Below are 18,273 nucleotides of genomic sequence, written 5' to 3' on the forward strand. Positions count from 1 at the left end.
CTTACATGCCCCATCTTGTATAAAATGCATCATAATGATGCCATAATCACATCCTATCATCATTATGAAGAATGTGAGTTGCAGTGTCACAAGGTGAACTAAACAAAAGTTGAGCATCTTGACTGGCTGGAGTCTTCTAGAACAAACACTGTATATCTTTATTCGTATACCAGGCCATCAATGTATATGGTGGCTAAAGCACATTCAACAAGTTAAGACTCTGTTCTTGCCACCAAAGCGTTTACAATCTAAACTGACTAGATAATACACACAAATTAACTCAAATGGGAGTGGGGGGGAGACAGAAGAGGGTTCACGGTCGTCATATCTCTCCTCTCCCAAAGAGGAGATACACAGCCCTCAAACAAAAGTATTACAGCTATTAAATCCCAAACACATCCCCACCCTTAAAGCAAACAACCCACATTAAATGCTCATGTAAATTAACTCCCCATTCCTCCCCCTCAACAACAGTCCCTTTCCCTAACCCCCACTCCCACATCCCCAGCCAAAGCTTGCTGATAATATGAAAAGTTCTATGCTAATAAGTGATGTCATCAATCTCTGTAGATGTCCCTCCCATTCCTGCTCAGTTCCTTCTAATCACCCTGCTGCTGCTTGAGCCCACTGTGTTTGCTGCAGGGAGGAGGGACCACCTGCCCCCTCCCCTCCAGTGAGATCTGGGAATCTGTAAGGCTCTTGGGAGGAAGAGGGCAGCATGGCTGAAAACATTTTGGGATTGGTTGTAATCTTCTGAAACAGCAGCAGTTAGAAAAAGAACTGAATGGCTACTGGCTGACTAAAATACAATACTTCATAATCTAGACAGCATGCCAGAAGTAGTAAGACATTAATAACAGTGACATAATAAATTATTCAGAGTCAGGAAAAAACAAAATAATTTGTATGGATTTTTTTTTTTTTTTTTTTTTTTTACTAAATATGAAGAAACTTAAGCCAAGTTCAAATTCTGTTCTTAGTACATGGCACATGTAGAAATACTTTTTGAATTATGTGTTCAGCTACGGTCAAAGACAGATTATTGAAGTCAAAGAGAAAAAGGGAAAACTGGTCTGCATCAAATTTCTTTTCTTGTGTGCATTCTCCTTCGACTTCATCTTCAGCAGCATCATGAAGCATGGAGTCTTTTGACAATGGTAGTGATCTCAGTGAAAATAAAAGTGATGCTAATTCCATTTCTTCATCATCTAAAAAGAACTTTACTACTCCACCTGTTTCAGTATCATAAATTCCTACTCCTGGAAAGTTTTCATATGTTCATTATATTGCTATTAGAAGGTTTTTGGATAGACAATCCCACAACCAGAAGAGTGAACTTAATTGTACATTTGCTAGAGGTATTCATGACAGCAATACACCATTTTATATAGTCTAAAATCTTTATCTTAGAATTTGTTCATAAATTGTGCCCAATTTATAAACTACTAAATAGGAAACAGTTTGCAGGAAGTCTTCTGAATGTCAAAATAGATTGTGTGAAGAAGAGCTGGTGTTCTTACTGCACAAGCTCCTCATGTGTCTCTAGCATCTGCTGAATGGAGCAATACTCATAATGAGGGTGCCATCAGCTAATGATAACTCCACAACCAGTGGTTTACTCATTCCATTGCACAACTGAACATCACCACTGAGCAACAATTCAATATGTTGCTGACAATTGTTAAAAAATGTAATAAGTTACTTGGGTTATTTCAGTTGTGACCGACAGCGCAGCTAATATTAAAGCTACTTCAGCTTTGTTGATAAGAGTGTCCACACCTTCTGTGTTATCATGTGCTGTGCATACGATGCACTTTTTCCTCTGGTGATATTGAAGATCTGACACCTTTCTCATCATGTGTCAAAAGTGCAAAGCATTGTCAAGTTTAAAAAAACAAAAACAAAAAAACCCAAGTACCAGCAGCCATTTTTCAGCATCATTTAGTGCAGCACTCAATTTCATCCACATTGAGCGAGCCTGGTCATACTCACTGGGCTTCTTCAATTAAATGTGTCAAAGATTTTCAGATATGTAAGAAGGCCCTTTAATCGGCTACTGCTGAAAAAGTGGTGGCTAGGTGCCACCAATGAATAATCTGCACTGATATTCTTGACCACGATGTCTTCTGGATGCAAAACTCAAAATTCATTTTACTGCTTGAACCCATAGCTCAGTCCTTTCAGAATATGGAAAATGATAATTCTACATTTTTCATACAAAGAATGAGTTCCTGAGCATTAAGTAAAACTTGTGAGAATAATGAACACAGATGATTTACAAAAGCAAATTCTTTGAACAGGATTAAAACATAATCCTGAAAATACATAAGATTTTCTTGCTGAAAAATCTCTTGCTCTGTAGTATCTGTTCACATTTTTACTACAACTTTTGGCTTTAGCACTGAGCAGCACTTCTTAAAATAAATCAAATACATAACTACCACATGAGAGCTTCCATCCATCTGTAACAATGCAAAGCTTCTCTCACTTACATGATCTACCAGAAGTACATGCTAGGTATATGTATTCACCATACGTTACAATAAGACTGATGAAATCATAGCTATGTTTCTGCTTTACATTCCTAGAGGGAAGCTATGCAAGAGTCATTTTAGAAGGAAGTCCTGCAATATATTGGCAAATAGTACTCTCAGTTTTGCTATTTGTGTTTTTGTATAGTGATTTTAGCCATCATGGTTACACTATAATTTCTGCAGTATTATTTTTATGTAATGCACATTTTCTTTATATCATGATGCCTCAGCTTTTCCCTGACAAAGTTGGTTAATGTAACAAAAGGTAAGGCTTTGTTTATTTCGGATCATAAAGAAACAGGAATAATTTACAGAATATGGTATTAAAAGCTTTTTTTAAAAGTTGATTAATAAATACACAAATCAACAGTTAAGGGAAGAACCATTACCAAGACACACATTTTAAACTGATAAGTGTTGGAAAAATTATCTGTCCCTTGTTTCATTTTACCTGCTGGAAGAAGTCAGCCAAAAAATAATCTTTTTCAAGAACAATAGTTGTCTCTCCATCTTCATCTTTTTTACACTGTAAAACAAAAAAGTTATTTAATTTGAGCATGCCTATGAAATGAAGCACAGGGATGTGTTCTGAAGCAGAATTAAGCAACTGATTACTTCTAGTAAATAGTCATAGCTTTGTTGCTATGCCAAAGTACTACTGCTTTACCCTCTTTCCATTTACACTTTCCATTCGAAATCTTCACCATAGCAGTCAACATTTACGAATGCTTACAAAAACTCCCCCCCACCACCCCGCCAAGCCAAAAATTCAGTAACATAAGCTAATGTTTCCTCTGCCATACTTATGATTCATGGGCAAGTAGAAACAACAGCTGCTGCTGCAACACAGACACATTGGGGAAATAGTTATACATCAAAAGCTCTCTCATATAGTTACAGTTCAATATATTTTCCCAATTAAACAATTCTTAGTGTACAGGTTAAAATCATAATATAAAAATCAAGTATTTTATTTTGTAGTAATAATATTTTTCTTTTTTCCCTTTTCTCAACAGAAAACATACCAAAAAAGTTAGAAGTCACTGGGAAAATGTTACTATGGCCCAAATCCTGCAAACATTTACATACATGCTTAACTTTACATTTTTCACTGAGACTATTCACAGCAGTAGTTTAGCATATGCATAAATGTTTGCAGGATTTGGGCCAAAGTCTATCATTTGACTTCTTAAAATATTACACCTTAAGTATGTATGAGATAGGCTGGCAAAGTGACAGCCAACTGGTAATAGGGAAAAATGACAACTCCTCAGATATTATATTTGAAAGTTGTAAACACCCAGGAAATGTAGATAATACAATGGATTAAAACTAAGAGTAACAGGATGAAATCAAGTAAAGTTTAGTAAGGAAAAAATCCTAATGATAGTTATAAAACTATGGAAGAGTCTCCAATAGGAATTAGCAAAATCCTGACTGCTTGAGATATTTATAAACAGACAAAGCAAAGCACTAAAAGATATCATAGGGATCCACTATGCACTACTGTCAAATTTATTGTCCTATCTAATAGGCTTCTTCCATGTTCCTATGTATTTGTGTGTAGTATCATCCATTATGTGTTAAGTGCTTTTCAAACACGTAAGAGCAAAGTTTCTGCTAAAAAGGGGCTCGTAATCTAAAAGAAACAAGCAGACACATTGGGGAAAACCACATCTGACCACTACAAAATTTCAAAAGCTAGAGTATGTTCCCTTTACACAAAATACCTCAGACCAAAAAGAAAAAGTCTATAAAATCCACAGTAGGTTATGATTCAGAACCACCACCAAAATAAAACCACACACCAAAAGTTGCAGTTTCTGTATCATAACCCACATTTTACAAATATACTAATGGACTGACATAAGCACTGAAGGTATTTTCATCTGACAAAGCCATTCACATCAGGTAGGATAACAGCCTGCTTCACTAATTTCCAGATATGAGGGGGTGTCAACTATTTTCACAAAAGCATGTGCCAAAAATGATGCAACTGCCTTCTCCATAAACTAGTCAACCAAATCTCTATTCAAGCCAAGAACATCTTAGCCCAGGGGTGGGTAAACTTTTTGGCCTGACGGCCACATCAAGGTTCCGAAACTGTATGGAGGGCCGGTGTAGTGTATTAAATTTCTCCCTGTAGGAACGTACGACTTACGGTGTACTGCTTATGGCTGCCGGTCCTGGTGCTCTGAGTGGCATGGTAAGGGGGTTGGATAAGGGGCAGGAAACAGGGGCGGTTGGATAGGTGTGGGAGTCCTGGGGGTCCTGTTAGGGGGAGGGGCTGTGGATAGGGGTCAGGGCAGTCAGGGGACAGGGGGCGACTGGATGGGGCGGAGGTTTGGGGGGGGCAGTCAGGGGACGGGGAACCAGGGCAGTTGAATAGGCATGGGAGTCCCGGGGGGGGCCTGTCAGGGGGCAGGGGTGTGAATAGGGACTGGGGTACTCGGGGGGGGGAGGGAGCAGGGGGGTTATATAGAGGGAGGGGTCCCAGGGAGGCAGTTAGAGGTGGGGGCAGTCAGGGAACAAGGAACGGGGGCGGGGGGTTGGATGTTCTTAGAGGGGCAGTTGGGGGGTGGGGAGATAGTGGAGAGAGGGTGGGGCCAGGCTGTTTGGGGAGGCACAGCCTTCCCTACCCAGGTGTAGTGTAATAAATTGCTCCCCATAGGAATGTAATATTTATGGTGTACTACTTACAGCTGCCAGTCCTGGTGCTCCACAAGTAGCACATTCCTATAGGGAGCAATTTAATACACTACACCCAGCAGCTCTCGCAGCCCCGCTGCCCAGAGTGCTGGCGGCATGGCAAGCTGAGGCTGCAGGGGAGGGGGCAGGGGCTAGCCTCCCTGTCTGGGAGCTCAAGGGCCGGGCAGGACGGTCCCGTGGGCCAGATGTGGCCCGCGGGCCATAGTTTGCCCACCTCTGCCTTAGCCAATAGAAGAAAATGGTGTCAACCTTTGCTTACTACCTTTAGTTCTTGGGTGCTTCATTCAGAACTGACATCCTACAGTAATTCAGATGTTTGTTGTGCCCATCCAAGGCTATTAATGTATTATAAAATTTTCTATAAAAGCCATTTTAACATTACACTAGTGTCCACTTAAGCCTACGCCCACTAACGACAAGATCTACTATATCTTTCCATCACTGCTTTAGCACGTATGTTAAATGATAAATGTCTTATTCAACATAAGGGCTAAAATATTACAGTAAAAGCTGTTTTATTTGTGTTACCAGAAAATTCTATTAACTGGCATTTCTGACATTTCCCAATACAAATCTTCAATCAGGACTACCGGTAGTATATTTCTTAGGTTATGCAATTGCACATTCTGCACTCTTATGCAAAAGAGGCAGAAGACAAGCAAGCTGCTATCAGGGATTTATTCAAAAAAAGCAGCTTCCAGGTTGTGTCATAGGGTCATTACAGATTCAGCCCAATCTCCTACTTCTTCTACATCTACAATGGTAATTGATGTTGATAATGATGACGCTGAGGCACTGCAAGATCCTGAAGTGCTTTCTGAATCATAAAAGAAAGATTAAATTATGTTCAGTATAGTTTTAGTGTTAAGTGTACTTTTAGTGATCTGGGTGTACCTACTCTATAGAAAACTTTACCTGTATACAGTACACCTAAGTGCTTCAAGAAATCAATCATTCTGCAGTGCAGTACTACTACTGGACTGGTGATTAGCTGTATACTATTTTAGTTTATTCATTTTATTGTATTCTAATTCTTTGAAAATTGGTATTCCACTGGTAACTATAACTGTTAGTTAACCAGAATTTTTGACTAACTGGCACCCTCTGTTCCCCAACATGCCGGATAACAAAGCTTTTACTGTAATCGTGTCAAATGATAAATTAAAGTTAATATTTGTATTTCTACTATGGTTCTTTCTCCTCATAAATTCTGAGAAGCCACCTGAGCCCAATGCCTATGCTAGCATCATAAGCAATCCAATTACCATGTTCAAGGGGAGCTATAATGTCCAAATTAAAATGAGCAGAAACTTAGTTTGTTATCCTCCCTCCACAAAGCTTTGAAGCAAGGATTCAACCTGTTAGTATGAAAAACACAGCATATTCTCCTCAAATGTATTGAATATAAAATGAATTTTCTGAAAATTTACAAAAGAGCCTGTTTGTTTAGTTTGTGTGTTAAAACTGGATCATCTAAGAAATTTAGCATCTGAAGGATCTTACTAATGGAATACACAATCTTTAAACTTTCCATTTAGTTAAAACTCACTGAAATCTTGTGCAAAGGCTATAGCTGAAGTTGGGTTGCAATTAAGCTAATATATTTACAATTGTGTTCTAGGTATGACCCTACCAAATTCACAGTCCATTTTGGTCAGAGGATTTTTAAAATAGTAAATTTCAAAGTTTCTGATATTTAAATCTGAAATTTCTCTCTTGCAGCGGGAGGGTGCTAGGCCTCAGAGAGAGCTGTGTACTGGTGGATACTCTGAAGAGACTAACCAAAAATTATGGATTATATGATAAAGAGCCTTGTAGCCCTGACACTAGTTATGGGTTTTATGGTAAAGAGCCCTGCAACTCCTGCACTGTAACCAATTAAATGCCTAGTACAGGAGAGTATGGGAGATGGCAGGTAGCAACCCCTCCCCAGAGTTAAAGTTTAATAAAAGTTGCGGCCTAGTGCTTACTTGCATGCATGGGTTCTCATTTTGCAGCTGTGTCCACATCAATTACTCACTGTTCACTTTTAATTATCTCTTCATTAAGAGAGCTGTGCATTAATATAGCATTCCCGTAAGATTCCAGTTTGACAATCGTGGATAATGACCTCTATTTATCCTAGATCCACTGCTCCCATTAAAAATACTCGAGGCTTTTGGCCCTTTTTACCCTGGGCCAGGGGCTGTTTACTGAATCTTTATTTTAGAATCTTAAACATCACCACACACATTGTTTAAGGCTGGTTCAGTCTAGTGCAAGTTAAGCACTTTGGACAGAGTGAACTATACCTCTACCCCAATATAACGCTGTCCTTGGGAGCCAAAAAAATCTTACCTCGTTATAGGTGAAACCGCGTTATATCAAACTTGCTTTGATCCACTGGAGCGCACAGGGGATGGGGAACAGGGAGGGTTGGGAGTGGGAGTCCTGGGGGGGGCCTGTCAGGGGGCAGGGATGTGTATAGGGGTCAGGAGGGCTGTCAGGGGACGGAGTGGGGGGCGGTGGATAAGAGGGTGGGATCCCAGGGGGCAGTTATAGATGGGGGGGTCCCGGGAGGGGGTGGTCAGGGGACAAGGAGCAGAGGGTGGTTGGATAGGAGTGGGAGTCCCGGGGGTGCTGTCAGGGAGCATGGGTGTGGATAGGGGTCGGGGCGGTCAGGGGACAAGGAGGAGAGGGTGGTTGGATAGGGTGTGGGAGTCCAAGGGAGGCTGTCAGGGAGCATGGGTGTGGATAGGGGTCGGGACAGTCATCGGGGGGTTGGATGGGGGTGGGGGTCTTGGGAGGGGGCCGTCAGGGGACAAGGAGCAGGGGGGGTTAGATGGGTTGGGAGTTTTGAGTGGGGCAGTCAGGGGGTGGGGGGCAGGCTGTTTGGGGAGGCACAGCCTTCCCTACCCAGCCCTCCGTACAGTTGCGCAACCCTGATGTGGCCCTCGGCCCAAAAAGTTTGCCACCCCTGCTGTAGACAGTTTAATAGGTTTATCTGTATGTTTTGATTTCATCTACTAGTTAGAGATTCTGTAGAGATGAGTAGTTAAAAATATTTATTTTTTTTAAACAAAGGAGCTAAGTAAACTGAATTCAAAGAAAGCCACCCAACTATTTTCTCTAAGCAAAGGATTCCTGCCGGAAGTCGAATGCTTTTGCATTTTCTTTGCACTGTTGCAATTCTACCAATTACCACAGTATTACAGGGATTTGTGGTTAATTTCTTCTTCTCCCTCCCCAACAAATACTTCCACACAGATTTCACCAGTCATTAGTTAAATGTACATGAAGTAATTTATGTTAAGCTGCATTGTATTAAGAAACTATCAATATCTTCAGTTCTGTTCACCAAGTTACAATCCCTTTATATTTTAAAAATAAAGCATGGAAAAAAAATAGAAATTTATTTCCCAAAGACATCAGTTACACTGATAAGAAAAAGACACAGGATAAGTTTATGCAGATAGCAGGATGCATTTAACATGATGTAAACAAAGCTCAAAGTAGACACAACAGATAATTGGATAGTAAGCTTTACACCAAATTGAGAAAAAATAGCTAAACATTTAGCTTCCTTAACAAAGAGAAGGTTTATATCTAGACTTTTTAGAATGACTCTTTTTAAATAGAAAGAAAAAGGTTTGATCATTTTATTGAACAGATTATTAAACGCTGATTGGATTTTAAACCTTTATATTGAATGTGTATGCTGAGCTTGTTAATTGAATACAGACTATAAAAATACAAGATTTCTAAAATATATTACTATTCCTTTGGTGGGGCAGGGAGAAGGAATCCAAGACTGAGTTGGAATAGGGTTAAAGATATTTAACACGAAGCTTTGGATTTGAGCTCCAGTGAAGTTCAATTCTTTCCTGGGATGCAAAAGAGATCACTTTCACATTTTTAACTATCCACAGAGCAGACAGTACAACACTGCCAAGAATAATTTGGAAATATCCATACAAGAGAAATAAGACATAACCCCCAACAAAAACAACAAATGCATCCAGACCCATTTTCCTCTGAAAGGACATGTGTGACTAATGGGTATTCCTCAATACAATGAGGGAAAACTATATACATTCTTTTCTGAATGTTGTAGTTGCTCTTTTCACATTTGTTCTGCTTTAGGAACTGTTTTAGCTAGTGTTCCCAACCTATCCAAAAATTACATAATTTTATTTGTCTAGAGACTAGACTTACAAATAGGGAAATACATTCATTTGATAAGGTTAACAAGTACTATCTACTTAAAAAACTAAGACCCCCCATATATAACTTAATATTATAGTTGACAAAAAAAGAACATTTGCTCTCAGCAATATTTAAACAACCACCAAAAATTAGAAGTCCTAAATTTAACTAGAGAGAATCTAGGATAGAAGCTTTCCCAAGGAGGTTGAAGTACTTTCACTAAATGTATTAACAGACGGGATAGAAGTTTAGAACACACTGACATCTTAAATTATTTATGCAGCATATCAAGCACACTGGGAGAGGAGGGGCAGTGGGAAAAAGTTTATAAATAAGCAAATTATCAATTTAGTGTACAATAGTCTAACTCCTTGCCCTAATGTAGGAATGCTACGTGATCCCTGAAGGTTCCCCAGGCTTTGGCAGGTTACAGTTTAAAAACTAGAGAATATAATCCCATTATACTTCAGTTAAAATATTTATTAAGTCAAAATGCAATGAAGCTATATTAAAACAAAGACAGGCTTAACAACATTCATATAGCTCACACAATTTCTCCAGGTCGAGATTTAAAAAGAACAAAAACAAGCCATCATTTCTGTGCTTGAAAAAAGCAGAAATTCACTGTGACAAAAAAGCTGCTGTAGTGATGGAAAGTTTTTGCTAATATTAATGCGTATCTTCACTTGTGATACTGCAGTGAGGGAATTTTGGAGAAGATGAGAGGGTGATAACTTGGCTGTCCAAGTTTTCTCTGGAAGTTAATTTTGCCTACACAATATCATCTAGCATGTGTTCTGTTTTACATGTGTCCCAGAAACTAAAGCTACACATTTTTAAATGATATTTGGGTTTTGATGGTTTTGCTCTTCTGACTAAAATAAGTGTTGAAACACTGAAAAATTTTATGCAGTCAATCCATAACAAGCACCTCAGGATTTTAAAATGAATTTTACAGACTGTACTTTAGTTATACTAAGGCAAGTATGAAGTATTTTATTACTACACATAGTGTTTACTCTGAAATCATAAATACACAAGCATCCATACCTGTTTCCTGTGATTTTGTCTTAAGCATTACTAGATACTAACCTACAACTACTACAAATGGACAGCATTTTTTTAAATTAACATCAAAGTTAACTCTGTCCTTCATGAAAACAACATCATTGCTTCCCCTCCCATTCCCAGTCAGACTGAACTCTGAATATGTTAAGTATCACAGATCTAAATCAGATTGTTGCTGCTTTCTTCTCCCACCTCCCTTCTAAAAGTGTGCACTATATTAAAATTTGACACTCACCCATATAATGTGTAGGACAGAGGTTTAGAGATTAAAAAAAAGGAGAGAGAGAGAGAGAGACACACACACACAGACAGACTAGAGAAAGAAGAAAGCTGCCTGAAAAAAAAATACACTTTTCATTAGGACAAAAACAACCCTGACAGTCTTTTCTGGTTAAGGATACTGTAATAAGCATTCCAAAAGGCCTCCCACTCCTATAGAGGAAAGAGACTTACTCATTCTATTTACAAGCACAACTTCAATACTTGAGTTTTCTCTATTTCATAATATATTATTTTTAAGGCAACTGGTCCCCAGTCCTCCAAGTAACTTTGCATAAGGGGACTTCTGTACATACCTGGAGCCCTGATCGATTACAGAGACTCCATTTGATGTGCAGTCTCCATTTTTCCCCTTTTGAAATATAATCAAAACATTCTTATTTTGTTCAAGCCATATCCTGATGAAGTTAAACAAAAGGCATTCTCCCCAAACCCCACCCTCTCTTCTGTTCAGGATAAGAATGGGAGGAAGGAAAAGAATACAGAAACATACTGAACTACCACTTTATAGGTATATACAAAACATACAGCTGACTTAGACAGGTTATTTCTTAACCGGATAACTTAAAAAGAGAGACAAAGCCCTTCATTTCACTCTTGCATTTACTATCTCACTGTAGATAATTATGACCCATTTCCTCTGTCACTCAACTATTAACATTTGGGGACGGCGGGGGTCTTCATCCCCACCCCCAAAAACAGGATTTGAAGTTTGTACGAGGAGCCCCCCAGCTTTCGAAACGTCCCCCCATCTCTCGGGAACGGATATTCCGCTGCCTCCTCCCAGAGGCAGGAGCTGGAAAGGAGCCTGGAGCAGCTCACGGAGCTCACTGCCTCCAGGGACGTGTCTGGGGCGTGGCCGAAGCGGCTCTTAGCAGAGAGACCCATGAACGTTCCCATCTCTGACCGTTAGCTGAGGCTACAACTAACGAGCCACCAGCCCTCCCCACCGAGCCCCGGCCATCCCACGCCGCTTTTTGTCCCCTCCTGCACCCCCTCCGCCCGCTACCCCTCTCGGCCTGCCCCGCCCGCCCCTCCGCGGACCGGTCCCCACTCCCGGAGCCAGCCAGCCCCTCACCTCTTTCAGCTCAGCCAGCCGGTCCCTCATGCCCGCAGCAGCTCGGCGCCTCGCCCACTCTGCACACCGCTGCTCATTCGCCGCCTGCCTGCCTCCCTCCCTCCTCGGCGGGGCTCAGCGGACTGGACGGGCCGCGCCGCCTCCCCTCACGCCGTCCGCGGCAACAATCCCCCTCCTATGCCCGGTGCCAAGGCAACCACCCAAGCCAGAACCCGCTCTGCGCATGCTCCGTGCTGCTCACTCAATCACAGCTGTGGGGGGGGGGAGCCAGGGCCGCCCGCAGGGAGGGGTGGGGGCGGGGCTATGCAGTTAGTCCCTTCCCCGCGTGTAGGGTGACATCAGCAGGGCAGCCTGAGCAAGAGATGGGCGAAGCGGAACTCCTGGGGTCCAGTCCCAGCTCTGGCACGGAATGTCTTTGGGATTTGACAGGGCCGGCTCTAGCTTTTCTGCCGCCCCCCCCCCCCCCAGCGGCGCCGACCGCAGCCCGAGCCCCCGCCCCCCCAGCAGCGCAGCGCCGCCCTAGCCCCCCCCCCCAGGCAGCCCGCAGCTGGCTACCGGTTGGTCTGGAGGGTGGGGGGTGGCCGCTGCCCGCAAGAGAGCAGCGCGAACAAGCTGAGGAGCGGCCCCTCCTCTGTAGCTGGGGCAGGGCCGCGCTACCGGCTCCGCCTGGGGGGGAGGGGGGTTGCTTACCTTGGAAAGGCGGGAGCCGGTAGCGCAGCCCTTCCCCAGCTGCAGAGGAGGGGCCGCTTCTCGGAGTGCACCGGCGGGGACAAGCGGAGGAGAAGCGGCCCCTCCTCTGCAGCCCGGGCAGGGCTGCGCTACCGGCTCCCGCCTTTCCGCGGTAAGCAACCCCCCCCCCAGGCGGAGCCGGTAGCGCGGCCCTGCCCAGGCTGCAGAGGAGGGGCCGCTTCTCCTCCGCTTGTCCCCGCCGGTGCACTCGGAGAAGCGGCCCCTCCTCTGCAGCTGGGGAAGGGCTACGCTACCGGCTCCGCCTGGGGCGGGGGTTGCTTACCGCGGAAAGGCGGGAGCCGGTAGCGCAGCCCTGCCCGGGCTGCAGAGGAGGGGCCGCTTCTCGGAGTGCACCGGCGGGGACAAGCGGAGGAGAAGCGGCCCCTCCTCTGCAGCCCGGGCAGGGCTGCGCTACCGGCTCCGGCCTTTCCGCGGTAAGCAACCCCCCTCCCCCCCCAGGCGGAGCCGGTAGCGCGGCCCTTCCCCGGCTGCAGAGGAGGGGCCGCTTCTTGGTGTGCACCCGCGGGGACAAGCCGAGGAGCTTGTCCTCTGTCCTCTGCAGCCGGGGAAGAGCTCCCGCCGCTCTTCCGGTAAGCGGGCACATACACGCCCGTCATTTCGCCGCCCTAGGCACCTGCTTGTTTAGCTGGTGCCTAGAGCCAGGGCCGGCTCCAGAGCCCAGCGGGGCAAGCACCCGCCTGGGGCGGCCCTTTCCCGGGGGGGCGGCAGGCTGGGCTGGCGGACCTGCCGCAGTCATGCCTGCGGGAGGTCCACCGGAGCCCCGGGAGCAGCGGACCTGCCGCAGGCATGACTGCGGAGGGGACGCTCGGCCGGCGGCTCCAGTGGACCTGCCGCAGGCATGACTGCGGACGGTTCGCTGGTCCCGCGGCTCGGCTGGACCTCTCGCAGGCATGCCTGCGGCAGCTCAACCGGAGCCGCCGGACCAGCGAACCGCCCGCAGCTGCGGGAGGTCCAGCCGAGCCGCCCAACCAGCGGACCCTCTGCAGTCATGCCCGCGGGAGGTCTGCTGCTCCCGCGGCTCGGGGGCGCCTCCCGGGCATGACTGCTTGGGGCGGCCAAAAAGGTAGAGCCGCCCCTGCCTAGAGCCGCCCCTGGGCTTTGAGGTCTGGGTGCGCCACTGAAATCCGTGTGGGTTTTGCCAGCGGGAGCGGAATCAGGGACTTGGAGCGCTTGGGCTAATGACTTCACCTGTTTACACTTCATTTTCTCCATTTATAAACCAAGAAAAGCTACCAATAGTCTGACCATCTCCCACGCTGGTCGGCAGCTAGGCTACTGCTTGTAAAAAGGTTTCAGATCCGTGCAGGGCAGCAAATGCAAATTAGTATCATTGCCTAGTGTATTTTAATTTAAAATGTTTAAATCTGGCACTCTAAAAATCAAAAAGGGGAGGGAGAAAGGCACTAGACAAAAGGGTGCATAGAAAGTCCCTTATGTGTGGCTGAGGGAGGCATGAGAGGCACACAGAGCCCCTGGCAAGGGATGGAGGGATATGACTGGGGAACAATGGTATGGAAGGAGGAGGTGGCCTGGAGCAGAAGAAGCCAGGGGATCTGTATCTACCATGCCATGAGGGAGGGGGCAGGGGAAATCCCTGAAATAAGGGTTGCACCTAGGGCATATGGGGAATGGAGGAATGCAAAAGCCCCTGATGGTTGTGAGGTGCTTGGCCTACTGAAGCCAGTAACTGTGAGATACCCTAGTGATATTTAAGAGGAAGACTGCACTAGTAATACATTGCTATGCAAACTGTACAGTGTGGTCACTCAGGAATTCACAATAATTTCCAAGAAGACATTGATTTTAGAGATAAAGATCTCTTTCAACTATAGTCAGTTTTGATACTACTAATGTAGCTGAACAGTTGTGAGTTCCTGCAGTAAACTGCACAGCAGCCAGTATGGAACTGGGGCCTATTCTAATTACATCCCTCCACATTTAGTGGGTGGAGTATGGTTGAGTTTCTGGCAGTAGCTGAGATTGCTAAAACAGATTGAATTAAACAAAATATATTTTTGTTTGTTTACAGTGTGCAGTTAACAGCACTCTGTGTATAGTCAGATCCATCGTTTAGTTCATGGCAAAATTCCACCACTACTCTGGAGCTCGCTCGCTTGCTGATCCTATGGTCTACAAGGCTCTGCTTTGCAAATAAGAGACAGCTACCACTCTGAAACCTGTGTTAGTCTGTATCAGCAGAAACAACGGATGAGTCCTTATGGCACCTTAGAGATTAACAAATTTATTTGGGCACAAGCTTTTGTGGGCTAGAGCCCACTTCATCAGATGCATGAAGTGAAAAATACAGGAGCAGGTATACATACATGAAAGGATGGGGTTGCTTTACCAAGTGTGAGGTCAGTCTAACAAGATAAATCAATTAACAGCTAGATACGAATACCACTTCAAAAGTTATTTTTCCTCCTTTGGTATCCCAGTTCCCTCAAAGCAATCCAGCCTTAGGCCTCCACTGAGACACCCAAGTCTAATATGATGAGGATTACCGAAAATCTTATTCATCATGTAAGAAAATTCTACCAATCCCAAAGGATCAGATACATTACCTCCTAGATCTTACCCAAATACATGCTTACAGCCAATTTCTTTTAAATACATTTTTTAATTAATAAGAAAAGAGTACCGGTTAAAAGATCAGCATACATACAGACATGAGTACCATTCTGAGATCGGTTTTATAGTAGAGACGGTGAGCTTTGTAGAAGAATCCTTTCAGAATTAGTTCATAGGTTATAGTCCAATGTTCATAGGGTAATCCAGGTGGGACTCATGATCTCAGTCTTATGACTCAAGCTTCCCCTGCATAAAGCATCAAGCAGATCTGAGATGAAAAGATCAGGTCCCAAAAGCCTTTTATAGTTTTCTAGCAGCCACTTGACCAAGCTGTCCTGGGTGAACAACAGGCTTTTGATGTAACCTGTTTCCCAAACATCACCGGTAATTAACTACATATATTAACATGTTAATTTATCCATTAAGCAGTTTTTCATAAACTTTAGAGAGACATATAGACAATGAAATCATTTCACCTAAGATTCATGTAAATGTTAATATTCCCTTTTGATCTCTGAATCTATAGTAATAGACAGGAACTCTGTTTATATGGCTAACAACTAACAAGCTATCAGTAAACATACAATTAGTATCACTTTTAATTTTCTAACAATACAGGTTTGCATTTCAAATATCTAGCCTATCTAACATGGAATGGCCTTAATTACCATTTACATTCTTTTCTAACATGTTTCTAAAGGTTGAATCTGGGTCAATTAAACTGCCAGCTGCCTAACCCTTTCTGGCTATGTGTCACAGCAGCACATTCATTCCCCTGGCATAGCTCACAACTCCTTTCCACTCCTACAGCATTTCTGAGGGGACTTGGTAAATAACTTCACAGGGTATCTTGATGGTCTTCCCTTGGAACATGTCATGGGCTCCACTCACCCTTAGAGCGCTTCTTCCTGGCTGCTCAGGGCATTAGTACCATCCAGGTCCAACACCCCCTTTATTTACTCTCACTGGAACTCAGCATGCTCCCTCTTCGTGATTTAGATATTCCCTTTCTTCATAGCTTCGCCCTCTTGCCAGGTTACTATCCATTTCCCCCCTTCTGGGGTATCAAGGTCCCACAGGAGAAACCATCCCAGCCAGTCTATTGATCTGACTGCCACTTCCCCAGTGGCTGGTAGGGGGAATCCAAGCCCACCTTCTATTCTGGGTTCTAGCTCAAGGACCCCGTAATTAGTAGCTAAGGTCCGTAATATCCCACCTTCCTGGTGTTTTCCTATTCCTCCTCTCAGGCTTCTGCTCCACCACCCTTCTGGATAAACCCTTCATTCAGAGCCTGGATCTCCTAAGTTTCCTCCTTTCCCTCTCTAATACCCAGAGAGGAGCTGCAGGCTTCCTCACTGCAGCCTCTTTCTTTTCCTGCCATTTTATAGTGCAGAAGTCTCAGCATTTGAGGCTATGACCCCTACCTACTGCCGTTTTCACATAAGCAAAAAACCCTATATCCTCTTCTCCAGTACTGTATCCTAAAAAAAAAAAAAAAAGCAAAGTAATGCTTTCCCAGTACTCCCACCAATCCTCTCAGACCTATTTTTTCACCTTGAGGCATCTCAGTTCTACATAAAGAATCTCCTTTGTATGTAGTTCTCCCTGCATTGCCACAGTAGATGCTCAACTGTTTCTTGGATTTTGCATGTATTGTACAACCCATCTTTATGCTTGTTTAGTAATATATGTTAAAATTCAGATAACAGTGGCCCGTTAGTGCTCTAAATATAGTTACTTCGCTTCCTCTATCAAGTATACCATTATCCTCAAGATTAGGATATATTTCATAGAACCTTCATCCTTTTGTCTCATTAGTCCATTGTTCTTGCCATTCCTTCTTAAGTTCTCTCTTAACCAAACTTTTGAAGTCCTGTTTACTCTGAGAGATCTTTATTTCAACCTAATTTTTACAGCATTATTTTTGCTGTTTTATCTATCATTTCATTGCCTAGTATCCCAACATACACCAGAATCTATGCTATTACTATATTATACTATCACTATAGTGAAGAACAATAGCTCATTGATTAAATCATTTTTGTTTTCTGGGGCTACCCCCTTTCTGCTGCCGACTTCCTGGCTTCCCCCCTGATCCTTCTCAGCTGGGCTCCACTATCAGTATGGGTTACTTAGGCCACTTCATTCCCCTAAGATGTGTCCTCTCTTATCTGGTAAACTAGCCCCTTCTCAGCCTCATTTACCATTCCCAGGCTAGCGTGGGGTGAACATCCCATCACAGAACACCATGGAGAAATACATCTCTCTGTTTATAAATTCTGAGGGGCGGGGGAGGAATAATAGGCACATGGGTCCCATCAATTGCCCCAATACAGTTTGGGAACCACATGCATGCAAAGCTATCGGTAAACTCCTGAGCATTACAGGTCTGTCGCATCTTACATGCATTTAACATGTGCGATTTCAGCTTTACGCAGTCAGCAAAAACAAAACAAAAAAAAGAGAGAAAAATAACAATTTTAATACTGTACCCGTAGTGTGGGTGATTCTGCCCGCCATTACACTCAATGTAATTTTGACTATATGCAATTTTTGCTTTACGTGCTGACTGCAGAACGTAACCCCAGCGTAAGATGCGACAGACCGGTACCAAGTTTTAGAACCACGTGCAACAGTACCTCTTCTGTGGTATCCTGCATTACAATGGCTTCAATAGTTGATCTCCCCTTGCCAGACTAGCTGGGTACAGACCAGTAGCATTCAGGGGGTGGCCAGCTTCCAGATGGCAATGGTGACCATTTCTCCACAGGTATGGGGCACCACATGGTGGTAGTCTGCTGCTTCTGAAGCTCCAGGGCTAGTTCATCACATATCTCAGAAGAGATTGCCCTTGCTATTCTTAAATTCTCTTGCCACTGCTGGCCATCCCAGGCCTGCAGAACAATTCTTTCCCACCAGCTGATGCTGGTTTCCCAACCCCAGAAATGGCACTACATGGCATGAAGCTGCTCTACAAACTGCTCCTCTAGTATCAGTTGCTTGGTCTGCTCCTCATCTTCTTCATACTTGTCCTGCTTCCTCTGCCCCACTGAAGCTGCTGCTGCCACCACAACATTTTCTTGCTGCAGCCAGAGAAAT

General features: G+C 43.9%; 1 protein-coding gene across 3 annotated transcripts in view; it reads right to left on the reverse strand.

Moving 5' to 3' along the window:
• Positions 1–12,094, reverse strand: part of STX2 (syntaxin 2) — a 39,310-nt gene extending 27,216 nt beyond the window's left edge. Inside the window, exons 1-2 of one of the 3 annotated variants that reach the window (XM_044990414.1) lie at positions 11,854–12,089; positions 2,986–3,060 (exon numbers count right to left, since the gene is read on the reverse strand). In XM_044990414.1, the coding sequence (XP_044846349.1) occupies positions 2,986–3,060; positions 11,854–11,883 (105 nt within the window). In that variant the 5' untranslated portion in view covers positions 11,884–12,089. Of the gene's footprint in view, positions 1–2,985; positions 3,061–11,853 lie in introns of all 3 variants that reach the window. The other 2 variants (XM_044990413.1, XM_044990412.1) reach the window with 2 other exon arrangements.
• Between the last annotated feature and the right edge of the window lie 6,179 nt (positions 12,095–18,273).

The sequence above is a fragment of the Mauremys mutica genome, chromosome 16, assembly GCF_020497125.1.
Source record: "Mauremys mutica isolate MM-2020 ecotype Southern chromosome 16, ASM2049712v1, whole genome shotgun sequence".
NCBI lineage: Eukaryota > Metazoa > Chordata > Testudines > Geoemydidae > Mauremys > Mauremys mutica.